The sequence below is a fragment of the Pogona vitticeps genome, chromosome 1 (genome assembly GCF_051106095.1).
Source record: "Pogona vitticeps strain Pit_001003342236 chromosome 1, PviZW2.1, whole genome shotgun sequence".
Classification (NCBI taxonomy): Eukaryota; Metazoa; Chordata; class Lepidosauria; order Squamata; family Agamidae; genus Pogona; species Pogona vitticeps.
Window position 1 is genome coordinate 123833301 of NC_135783.1, and position 12867 is coordinate 123846167.

The window sequence follows — 12867 nt, forward strand, 5'->3', positions numbered from 1 at the left end:
AAAAGCTTCAGAATGGTGGGAATTGAACCAGAGATTTTATGCAAGCAAACCATGTGCTTTTCCCCTGAGTTCACCCCTTCCCTTGCATGTCAGAATGTCATGCATGAGAAAAAAAACTGCTCCTGGCCTCTAGTCTGCCCTTCTTCTCCTGCACTAGCCTACGGAAAACTTAAAATTTAAAAGCAAAGAGTTGGGTGTTTAATGCTGCATGCACACCCAGCAAGACACCTCTAATGCATCCGCTGAAGTGGACTTAGGCCATCATGTATTTCTCTGACTTCTAAAGTGCCACAGAACTCATTGTTGGTTCACTCCAATAAGCTGATGTGGCTAGGCTACCCATCTAGTTAGCCGAAACTATGTACAGTATTAACTGCCCAGAGTAGACCTTTGGTCTAGATGGGCGGGATAGAAATCCAATTAAATAAATAAATAAATAAATAAATAAATAAATAAATAAATAAATAAATAAATAAATAAATAAATAAATAAATAAATGTTAATGTTAATGTTAATGTTAATGTTAATATTAATATTAATATAGATCTACTGTACTTATAAAATAAAACTAGTAATTTCCAACAACAATCACAAAAATGAATCTGTCAGCAATATGTCCATCAAAAGGAACCCTTGGCACTAAGAGTCAAATGACATGATGCTTTTAATGTTCGATGCCCCCATCCCATGTTTTTATTTATTTTGTTTTTAAGATTTTAATGCTCGTAGAAGTATAGAACCCTTTGATCCAGATCCGGCCCAGAGGATATCAGGAGCTGACCATTAAAAGAATTCCCACCCCACCCTAACCTTTCCTTAGAATTTGCCACCACCACCCTTCTTCCATGCATTCGTTAGGGACTGTGTTAAGAAATCTGTTTTAAGAACCAGAGTGTAAGGGGAGAATTTAGGAGGGCAATGCCCTGCTTCTCTGCTGTCATTGATTTCTTGTCACCAGCAGATGGAGCAATTACAAAGAAGGTCTCAAAAGGAAGGTGCTTAACCTCACAGGAAACTTCAACATAATTTTACAGAGAGTTTTAGCATATATGGAATAGCTTTGGGTTCTGGGCTATACATTGCCACTATTCAAAACAGGGCACAACTGTAAGAAACACTTCCATTCTTGGGAGCTTGAAGGGCATTCAGAATTAATATGGGGCACACAAAACAGAACACTGGGACCACTGCATGCACTTATTGGGCAACCACAGATCCACACACAAATTTCCAGGGGGAAAATAATTTACATTACTTTACCAACCCAACTAGAGCAGACCCATTTGAATCAAAGGAATTTACACAGAAGTTGGCTCACCAAATCCCCACTGACTCAATGGCCCCATTCTAGTGTGGCTTACTATGTTAATATGTTAAACAACAAAATTTCACCCCTTGCATTACACATTAATTCTAAGTAACAAGGTTGCCATTATCATTTGGGAGCAACAAGGTAGCTATTTGTTATATTACTGTTACTCTAGCCTTGTAACTACTCAGTGCATTATTCTCTACCCATGGTAATTACCTACAGTAACTAAATTACTTCAAAATATTTTATTTCAAGCTCCAACCCTCTGTGCATTTTTATTCAGCCAATATTACAGTACTTTGTGGTGATGATAGTGAGATCAGCCTAAGACATTTTGTTGTCTTAAGTGGAACAGGAAATAATGCCTCTCACCCAGTCGGGTCAACCTGCATCATACTTGTGATTTTATGGGGTGGTTGGGTAGGGTTTTGTTTGTTTTCTTTTAATATGTCTTGCATGGTTTCAATATTTTTAACTGTATCTTTTAGAATACTTTGTAAGCCTCCCAGAGTAGTTGCATGCTCACTAAGTGGGCAGGGTATAAATAAATAAATAAATAAATAAATAAATAAATAAATAAATAAATAAATAAATAAATAAATAAATAAATAAATAAATAAATAAATAAATAAAAATACTGAATCATGGTATGTGAAGCAAAAAAAATTAAACTCTAGAAGCATCTCTCAAGCTCTGAGCAAAACAATTGCTCAAAATAAATTTAAAATGTAACCACCTTTTAACAGCATCGAAAATGGGCTTCCAGAAGCTGGTGCCTCATGCTTTCTAATGGCATATGATTGGGATAGTGTATCCCCAAACACTTTGAGAAGGGCACTGTTCCCCTACTAGGTTGCCTATGCCTAATGGTAAATTTAATACTGTATGATTGCCTGAAACAATGCTGTTGCCTCTATCAATGCACAGGAAGCAGTACCAGGAAGCTGATGTCCAGATTTGGCTTCTCACTCCACTTCAGTGACAGAAAATACACAAGTTCCTTGCCTCTGCCGTTGAATCGCATGTTTTTTTTGGGGGGGGGGGCCTTCGGTGAACATAACAATTACACAGGTTATAGTCAGATTGTTGGTTGGTAAATGGAGAAACGGGTATGGCAATCCCATGCTGTAGAAGACAACACTGAATGTATCAAAAGGTATCAGTTATTTTGTAGGACAAAAGACCTCGGGGGTCACACGTTTTACTACATAACATGTTTGCTTCTTTTACACTTTATCGTACTTGCAGCCACACACATGAGCCACAGAGAGGGTACGAAGCAGGTGGAAAAGATGTGCCAGATGGTCAGCACTGAAACTGTGCACTGAAGGGCAGGTTGTGGCTGCCAGTTTTTAATATCTCTTGTCATGAGGCATTTTCCCCAGGGTAATTAGCGGATAAGCGGAACCTGACAAAAGTTAGTTAAGGGTGTTTATCCTATCTAGTAAACTGATATCCGACAGTCGCATATGGACATTGCTTGCCATTTGTCTCCTGCTTACACTGTAGAGTGACTTGATGACTTTTCTCTCTGAAACATGTGTGCAGCATTATTCAGCTGTTTACAGAGGACAAGAAAGAGTTAGGGCACATATGTTCTTGTCCAAACACTCAGGGAGGGGTGGGTTCGAGGTTGGAGAAGGCCATCCCTGGTTCTCTGCCCTTAGCTTCCTTGTCACTTTTAAACTGCTAAATAATATCAAAGGCACAATGTCAACTGAATGGTATCCTACGATGGGAGCAAGTGTAGGGAGACATGGTCCCCACTATGCTTGATGAACCTTTCTGAGATTAGGGTTTCAGTTTTGAGGGCAGGAGGAGGAGGAGCCTTGTCTGGACTAAAAAAAAGTAAAGAAATGAAATAAACAAACGAAACCTAACAAAGATTCTTGAACCACCTTAAAAACTATCAAATTTTATTAGGTATGAACTTTTGTGGGGGGCAATCCACTTCAACAAATGGAGTATTGCCTTAGCTGCTGTGCCTGTGCCTGGGTGGGTGGAGGATTACAATCAATATTGTCTTGAGGAAACAAACATGCAAGAACAGTGATCTTTAACAATAGTTATAAACAAACAGCAGTTAGGAGGCAACCCAAACATCCTTTACACTTATAAGCTGGTTAAAATACACAGTGTCATCAAATGTGCCATCTGATGTACCACTGTGTATGTACCACTGATGGTACAGCAGTTTATAGCCCACCCTGGACACAGGTACAACCAACCGTATCTTGTGAGATGGACCTCTGGATCTGTTGGCAAAACAAGTGCCCAAATGAAAATTGGTTACTCATCAGTAATAATACTTCTCATAACAAGAGAGAGAGAGAGAGAGGAACCATATTCAGATGCCTACCGTGTCCTCACCTCTATTCCATCAACACGATCACAGGACCTAATAATGCTATCCAGAACATCAGAAGTTGACACACCTGCCCTGTGTGTGTGTGTGTGTGTGTGTGTGTGTGTGTGTGTGTGTGTGTGTGTGTGTGTGTGTGTGTGTGTGTGTGTGTGTGTGTGTGTGTGTGTGTGTGTGTGTGTGTGTGTGTGTGTGTGTGTGTGTGTGTGTATATCTCAATATTTAAAACCCAGTGGGAATCACGTCACTCATTGTGTGACGATAGCCATTCTTGAAGAAAAGGACTTCAGACACATAGCATAAAACCTGCTACATGCTGCTCACCGAGAAGCACAATGGCAGCATCAGTGCGTAAGAGCTGTAATAAAAAGAGAAGAAGAAAAAAGTGTCTCACTTGCCCACTTCTATAAAAGAAATTACCCGGAGACCTGTTATCAACCGTAACTGTGTGCAGGTGGCTGAAACTGGCATATAACATATAAATACTGTAGATTAAACACGGTGTCCGTGGCTGAACAGGGATGGAAGCTTTATCACATACTCTGTATACACAGAGCAGGTTATCAATGTCCAGGATGTTGCTAATCTTGAGTAACTTTAACCCTATTTCTGTTTGTTGAATGAACAGTCCCCAGGAAAGTGCTAATTTACTTATTGCATTTGAATTCTTTTCAATTACTGCTCCTCACCCATTTCCCCATCAGTGACTGAGACCCAGTAGCCGGTTGCAACTAGAATAGGCCCACTGAATCAGCTGGGATTTGGGGAATCAACACCTGTGTAAGTTCCACTGAGTTAGGGGGCCGTCTCTAGTTGCAACTTACTACCAGAGTTCAACCTATGTGAATAGAATTGCTAAGTAAAGCAATGGACCATAGATTGAAGTGGGATGCAGTTCAATAGCCTTCGCAAATACAGTACATTAAAAATGCTAACCTCTGTTAAATATACCGTAAGAGTCTTCTGTATTATAGGGTTCATTCATACCTGCAGATAGACTCCCTGTACTTCCTTCCCAATCACCCATCCATTCTAATTCTATAAATCCAGAACTTTAGTAATAGTTTTGAGCTGCTGCATCACAAAAAGTAAAAGGAATGTGTATCTACTTATATGGATCATTTGTTAACAAAAGCTCTTCATCTGTCTTCAACCAAAAACTTTTAGTCATACTTGGAAAATACACCTGCTAACTGGGATTAGATTAGATATCCTGCAGTCTCGAGAGACTGTGGTAACATGCTCTGTATGCAGGACTTGGAATTCAAGAGTGACAATCCCTTCCACACTGAAAACAAAGCTGCTTTGGGATGCTCTTTTGTTAAAGCATGTCCCTTTTAACAGTCTGGATCTCACACACACTACATTTCGATTTCACATTCATGGCAGTATATAGTAAATTCATTTATGCAAGTGCCTTGAATATAGTCATATTATGCAGTAGGACTGTCCTATCCACAGGATCAGTATCTGCTGATTAATTTGTCCACTGCCTGAAAATACTAAATAAAAAACCCTCAGAAATACATATTTATATGTATTTCCAGGGTGTATTTACCAGAATGAGTCACTAGACGGAACCAGAGACCATGCAATGCATAGTGTTTGATACTTCCACATTTTTCAACATGGCTGGGAGGGGTTTGGAACTCATCCCCCCCCCCCGGATGTATCTACTATACACCTATAATATAGTTCAATATGACCTTGTTTGTTTGCTTAGCTTAAACATCCAGATAATAAAACCTGCATATCTGTAAGTACAGATAATGGGCAATTATACGATGCACCATTCTAAAGCCTAGTTTGGGAGACTTTGATTTTCATACCAACATGCTCACTATCTCAGTGAAAGTTAGAAGTAGCTCTGCCAAGCATGAACAGGGCATCGGAATGTCACTCCCAAATCAGACACAGAAGTTACTTAAAGACAAAATAAGACATCACAAATTTGATAGGATCACACCAACATAACATGGCATTACTGTTGAGTATAACCCCACTCTTCCCCCATAATGCTTAGAAATTAGGTGTGACATTGCACAATGCCACTAGGCTAAGGAGGGGAGGTGAAATCCCCATTTAGACATGGAATGTTCATATTCGTATCCCTGGAGATAGGAATATGAATATTGGTACCACAGGTGCCTTGGAAAACTGGACCCTCCCTCCCGTACCAGCAGGTCCACTTAGTGCTAGCTGCATGGCGCACCCAGCTGGCATCATTCTTGTCACACCAATCTGGGAAGCAGACTGGCCGGCACTTCCCCACCTCCCCATGCAGTTGACCTCTCAACAGCAAAGTGGGGAAACTCTTCATTCTGCCTCCTCTCCAGAGTGGTTGGCTGTGCAGGAAGGCACCTGTGATGCCAATATTCATATTCCCAGGGATAGGAAGACAAATATCCCATGTCTAATCAAATAGTACAGCACTGAATCAAATAAACACAAAAACAGAGGAAACAAACCATGTAAGTTTTCTTTTCCCTTGAAGTCACTATAGCATCCAGTGCTAGACCCAACTTCTGCTCTGAAATTTGAAAACCCCAACGAGCTATGGAAGACTCAGGAATCCTGCCCAATATTACAAGAGAAGTAGGGAAAGAAGAAATGCAACTTACTCATTGTGCTGCTTCCTCTCTTTTGCATTTTTATAATGCCTACAGCAAATCTAATGCAAATATAGTCCAGGGTGGAAGAGAGAGATGCCTTCATCATTTGAAGTATGTATTAAATCCATGCAGTTGAATCCAGTCTTCAATTATCCGGCAGAAACAGCCTACTGTTCAGATTTGCCATTCTCAACTTTTTTTTTTGCCACAGTCATATACACAATATGAAATAAATATAGGTGAAATCAGGATTGTGTAAGTTGCATAATAAACCTTATAAGATGATGTGTGCTTTTCAGGCATGATGGACCACTTAAGACTTTCTGTGCTAAATTAGGCCATTCAGTGGTTCACCAAGCAGATGCCAGAAGTTTGGTGACAAAGACATTTTTTTAAATTAACCAAACACTTCACTTTAAAATACAAAGTTTTAGAGTTGGACCTCCTCCCATAGGAGTCATGTATATCACAGCACTGAGATGCATCCTATGTTTAGCAGCAACACACTATACCAAAAGCCACATCTGCCAGTGGCAGAGAATGTAATGCTAGTATGGAGACAGGATCCTTGGAAAGGTGATAGCCACATGTGTCCTAGATCCTTACCCTTGTTGGCTCATAACAGCACCCAGAGGGGAATTGGGTGAGTGAAAGTACTGGATTAATGCCTCCTTGCAGCTGGGTATGGAGTCAGTTCATCTTCTATCGAGTCTTCCTCTTTTCCTGCTGTTTTCCACCTTCCCCAGCATTATAAATAGATAAACATCCTAACCATACAGCAGAATCTGACCATTAAAATGCCATTTTTACAGACCTCAAAAAAAATAGCATCTCACTTACAGGTATGGTTCACACATGCATGACCATTATATCATTTTGGTGTAACCTGTCTTCATAAACCTGAACATTCTATCAAACACAATGGTTTGGCTCTTAAGATTAGTTATCAGGTGCACACAGGAGTTCCCCATCCTCTATCACAAAAGCCTTTATAGAGTAAGGGACCCCTCCTCGACAGTGTGGAACAGCATGCAGGGGGATGCTTGGGAGATGAAAGGTGAAGACATGTACTTTGGATCACGTCCTAAAGTTAACTTATGTTGGGAATCAAGCTTACTCTTCAGCATAGTCAAGGAAGCACCTAATCTCCATGTAATGAGTAATCTAAGTGGATAAACAAATTATCAGCCCTTCACATTGATCATCTGAAAACTCTCAGCATCCCTCGAAATGCTTTAAAAAATCAAAATGCTGCTTTGATGTTCCAAACCTGCTTCTCCTGCAGAACATATGGCACAGTAAGATCAAGTAGAACTTTTAATACATATTTTTGTAAGTAGCCTACCTAAATATTCTCAATATATTTCCATTAATATCATGACAGATGTTATATAAACAACATTTCAGAGAAAAATTGGTGTCTGTGTTTCACTACCTCCTACTGCAACCAACTGAGATGTGGAGACAAGTAGAGAGAGTGACTGTGATTAGATATTAACTATATTCTGCATCCCACCCCCTTCCAAACTTCAATTACACATCACGCTCATATAGGTTATCTTTCCCAAAGCATAAAATCCTTGAGGAACAGTATGCTATGAAACATGTAGATAATTCATGATAGGCCTTGCAAGTTTGTAGACCGCTACATTTTTTGTTTCAGTATTTTCTATTTGTCTGTGCAATGTCTTCAACACCTGTGAATCAATTTTCATATGTCACAACCAAGATCACACAATGCAACTGCCCCAAACATAACATGAATTTAATTTTGTCTGCATGTTAAAGTAACCATTTATTTCCACCACCACCCCCTTGTTTTCCTGGCAAGTTGCTAAAACCCACAAAAGTTTGTACATGAACACTATCCTACTTGAGTCTGGAAAAAAATGGTATTCAGCAAATTTATATTTTGTTTTGCCAAATTCAGAATGAATCTGGACCACATTTTATATCCAAATTATATTTGGGGTTAGAACTAAGCAGCAATTAGCATGAAATACAACTAAAATGAATTGAAATGCTTATGTCACCATAAGAAGCAATTTTAGTACTTGAGTAAAAAGGTCTTGAGCCACTAAGATTTTTCTTAATTGTTTTATTAGGTTTTATAGATATAAAACCTTCCACATATGTTTGAGAAGATCATGCCTGTACAGTAATAACATCCATTTTTCACAACTCATGCACTTGCTGTTGTGCATTTTGTTCAGTTTTTGAAATCTGCTTACAAAGGGCACAGTTAGAGGTGGCACCCGAAACTCTAGCAACTGCAATGCTTGCATCAGCTGAAATCTTTTCTTCATCAACAGTTTTTTTCTTAAAAGTGTGTGAGTGCATCATGTCATAAGGCAGTGGCAACCCAAGCATCTTAGTGTCATCGTCATGGGAAGCATGAAGATTAAAAATTGAGCTTTTTGCAAAGGGAAGGTTAAAGTTAATTCTTTTTAAAGTAGCACATTATCTAAAGAGTCACCGTTCTTTTTTTTTAAAGTAATCTCATTGTTCCTAAAATTTTGTTTGAAACTGATTTAGGCTGCATTAAGGCACATATAGATATGACAAATATGAATATCCATGGAGTTCATTGTGCAGAAATAGTAAAATGTACCGCTTAAAATTTCTCTTAAAAACAGAAATACATCTCTCCCTCCCTCCCTCTCTCTTCTTTTTGTTATGAAATTCCTATACAAAATTATAAAATTTACACCATCCGAGCTGCCAGAGAGGTTTTTTAAAAAGTGTCTTATTCCCATATAACTGCTTTCTCCCGATCATAGGTCAAAAGGGCAATACCCAGCCCTGAAGGAGAAGAAGACCCCTGAACAAACAGTAGACCACTCCCCTGTGTAAAGGAGATGCATGATTGTATGGTTGTGCCCCCCCCCCAGTTTATAAGAAAAAGAAACAAACACCTTAAAATCTGTTAAAATGACAACAATGGACATCATGGGAACAAATCACTGGCGAAGAAACAGGAGTTGTGCATGCAAAGAACAAGACTGTGGGGGGGAGGCAGTTCTCAGTGCACGCTGCGCCCTCTGCGTTTCAGAGGCTTGGACTGAAATAAGGCACTTTTCTTCCAGGGAGAAGCACCTTCCAAAGAAATGACACAAGGACGAGATGAGTCGGATTTCTGGTTACACACATGAGAGTTGGTTGAATGATATCCCGGGATGCAACAGTAACGATTCAACAGCGGGGGGGAAGACACAGGAGGCAAAATCTTGGAGGACATGAACCTCTACACGGAAGTGGTCACTCTGTCATTGGAATTATTGACCTCGTTTTTGTTTGAATCCAGTCCTTTAGCAGCATTCATATCATTCCGTAAATTCTCCACTGTCTTTTTCATGTTCTTTAATTCCCCAGGGTGTGGAGTGGCTCGCCTTAGAAGTGTCCTCTAAAAACAAACAGTGGAGTAAGTGATTTTCCTGGTGCTTCCTCTAGCAGTATATAAACACTAAGTGGCTTTTTAGACTTTGAGCACCAACATTTAGGCTCACAGTGAAATGGAAATATAGGTTGTCATCTTTTAAATAGCTGATTACTCTTATCAAGGGAAGTAGCAGGAATTTCAGCTGACAGCTGAAAAGACACAAGCCATGATGTAGGGGAGCAAAACACATTAAAAAGAAAAGCATGACCTCAGGTGGAATGTTACTTTCACACCCAACACAAAGCTCATACTTCTCCTACCACACATATACACAGCACTTCTTTGACTACCAGCACCGGCTCAGATCCATATTAAGTTAAGCTGCACTTACTGGAAACCTACTCAGTCTTCAGGTGCTACTAATTAGTCCCACTAATTTTTATGGGGATGAAGTTAAACTTTGTCTGGATCTAACAGAATGGAATGTTTCCAGTCTTAAGAGTTTGTAAAAGTGGTGCCACTCCTATGATATGTGTTTTTCCCTCAGCTGGCCTTTTAAATTAATAGTTTGGAAAAAGTTACTTTTCGAATAACTACAAGAAGTTACTTTTCTGGACAACATGCCTCTGAATCCCTTACCCAGAAACTCACATTGGTTGTGGGATACTAGTAGCTGAAGTCCAGAAATTTAACTCCTCCAAGTTCTGTGTTCCCTACAGCTAGCTATTCTTTCATCCAAAGGAGATTATCACTCCTATTTCACCAGCAAGGAATTAAAAAGGACTCATTAAAGCCACCGTGCTTCTCTGAAATATCAGACCTTGTCATGATGACACATGGCAAGTTGCTTTTGAAACAGATCACTTCCAAGAACACATTTGTGTTATAACATGGAAGTCTGTGGTCCCCAGAAGATGGAAAGAAGCTGGCTTAGAATGTTAAATAAAACTCTTTGGCAGCTTCAGTTTTGATTGTGAATCAGTGTTCATCGTGAAACAGAAACTTAAGTTGATATGATGAATTTCATGAGCTTTTAAAAGTAGTGGGATCCTGTGTGCACATTTTACCTTGGGTCACTTCATACTTTACATGGCAAACATGCCCATGTGGTCCACACTGAGGTTTGAAAAGGAGATGTACATTTAAATAGTGGATGCATACTAAGATTAATGCTCTTTAAACCCTGATACAGTAGTGGGCATTGTGGTAGACAGGCACTCATTCATGTGTAGCCCTGTTTGTGAGGATTCAAGAGATGCGGTTACGTATTTTCTATTTTGCTTATATGAAATATGACCCCGCTTAGAAAAGTGACTGTAGCACCTGTATGAAAAAAAAAATTGTCTCCACCACCATGTATGAGTTGACTCATGGGTAGCCACTATTAATTATAAAAGGAAGGAAATTTTATATTTCAGCTTTCAATTTTAGTTTTTCTGAAGAATAACTAAAGTGAAGGGACAGCAGAATTTGTATCTTCCATGTGTTGAGACAAGTGCATTACAAAATGATCTGGTCCAACTTGTACATAAGACACGTAAGATACAGAATCTGCGAACACGCTACTTACCTGGTTCTTTACAAAACACAAGTTGGGGAGCACCTAGCCATCCCCTGCTCCCCAGCTGTCACTTTCTACATGCATAAAGCAACATGTGGGCAGAAGAGCATTTCCAGCTTGTATGGAGAAACTCCTCTGAGGACATGCTGATTTGCCATGTAAAGTATGTTGCTTTTAATGAAACAGCATCAATACAAAAGGGATGGGGCAGTTGTTCCCCAGTTTGTCGGTTGGTGAAAACTGCCTAAATGTTGCTTGAAAGAATCTACACATGGCACCAACCTCAGTGTACTAGCACTACATGCCACAAGGCCATATGACAGACTAGACACGCCAGAAATGCTGGGCAGCAAATAGAACCTGACATCATATAAAGATACAGAAGGTATGTAAAAAATGTCATTCCAGTCACAAAATTTGAAAAGAGACAGCAAATCATCTAACAGAGAAATGTAGAAGCAGAATCATCTGTTGTCACACAAACAATTGGCAAGAAAATGCAGGCAAATGTTGTTCTGCATTGCCTGCCAAACAGCAGATGTTGATTAATATTATCTTGATGGCAACTGAATACTACTGTAAATGTAGCTCCTTCCAAAATTTTCCTGGAGGCTGCAGTAACAAAAATCAATGAAATGTATGGCCAGTTTCATGATATATCTCACACAGACTCTTGCTCTGTTCTTTCTGATTTTTTTCTTGCTTTCCTCTTTAGCCTTTCATCACTCTACCATTGGCTTTAGGCATAGTGATACAGGAGATGTGGCCTTCCAGATGCTCCTGGATAGCAATTCCCAGGTTCAGTGAATATTAAAAATTTAAGCCTGGCATTTTTAATGTATAAAAAGCAATCGTACTGGGGTTTCCCCAAAAACTAGTTGATTTAAGTGCTGGTAAACAGTAGAGGTCTCATAAGTGCAGTGACAGGTGCTCCCACTAGGCTCTCCTTCACTGGAGGAGAACACTGACCCTTCCTTCCAGCATGTCGGGACTTTGTTCCAGTATCCAATGTTTATGAAATGAAGTTGGGACAATGGGAGTGATCATGGGAAGGATGATAGACAGTGTGGCAGGGTAGGAGACAATCCAGTCAAACACATACAGCCCCAGCTCAAGGGGCTATTGCTTACAAAAACTCAGGGTCCAGAGGCTACAAACAAGAAGTCCCTCGTTTTACCCTGCTTTCCAAAAACTGCAGGGGACCCCTCTTAAAAAGGAAAGGAAAAAAAAGGAAAAAGAAAACTGGTCATAGCAATATCACATATAGGTGGACTTATTGCTGTACCGATTCTTTAAATAGTGGGGGTCCTGGGGAAAAAGAAGTATCTGTTCAGAAGTATTTAACAACATAACATTGGCACATATTACGATCTGCTCATATTGTATGCATTAACTCTAAGAGAATCAGGAGTACAATGAACCAGATCTACCACCCTGCATTTAAATTCACTTTCTGACAAAACATACCATTTCGTTATCCTCTTCATCTTTTTCATCTTCTAAAAAGCGGATTGCACTAACTCTGTTTACTGCCCGTTCATTCCATGTTTCATCTGACATTTCATTTACCAAGCTCTCCAGTGCACCGCATCGTGGCAGGTTATCTATCGTAACAGAAGACAGCAAGAAGGGAGAGAGAAC

At 39.7% G+C, this 12867-nt stretch overlaps 1 protein-coding gene across 1 annotated transcript in view; it reads right to left on the bottom strand.

Annotated features, from left to right (window-relative positions):
* Positions 1–8369: 8369 nt before the first annotated feature.
* LRRC1 (leucine rich repeat containing 1) overlaps positions 8370–12867 on the bottom strand; it is a 96188-nt gene continuing 91690 nt past the window's right edge. The window contains exons 13-14 of the mRNA XM_073000437.2: positions 12694–12830; positions 8370–9689 (exon numbers count right to left, since the gene is read on the bottom strand). Of these exons, the coding sequence (XP_072856538.2) occupies positions 9531–9689; positions 12694–12830 (296 nt within the window). The 3' untranslated portion in view covers positions 8370–9530. The remainder of the gene's footprint in view (positions 9690–12693; positions 12831–12867) is intronic.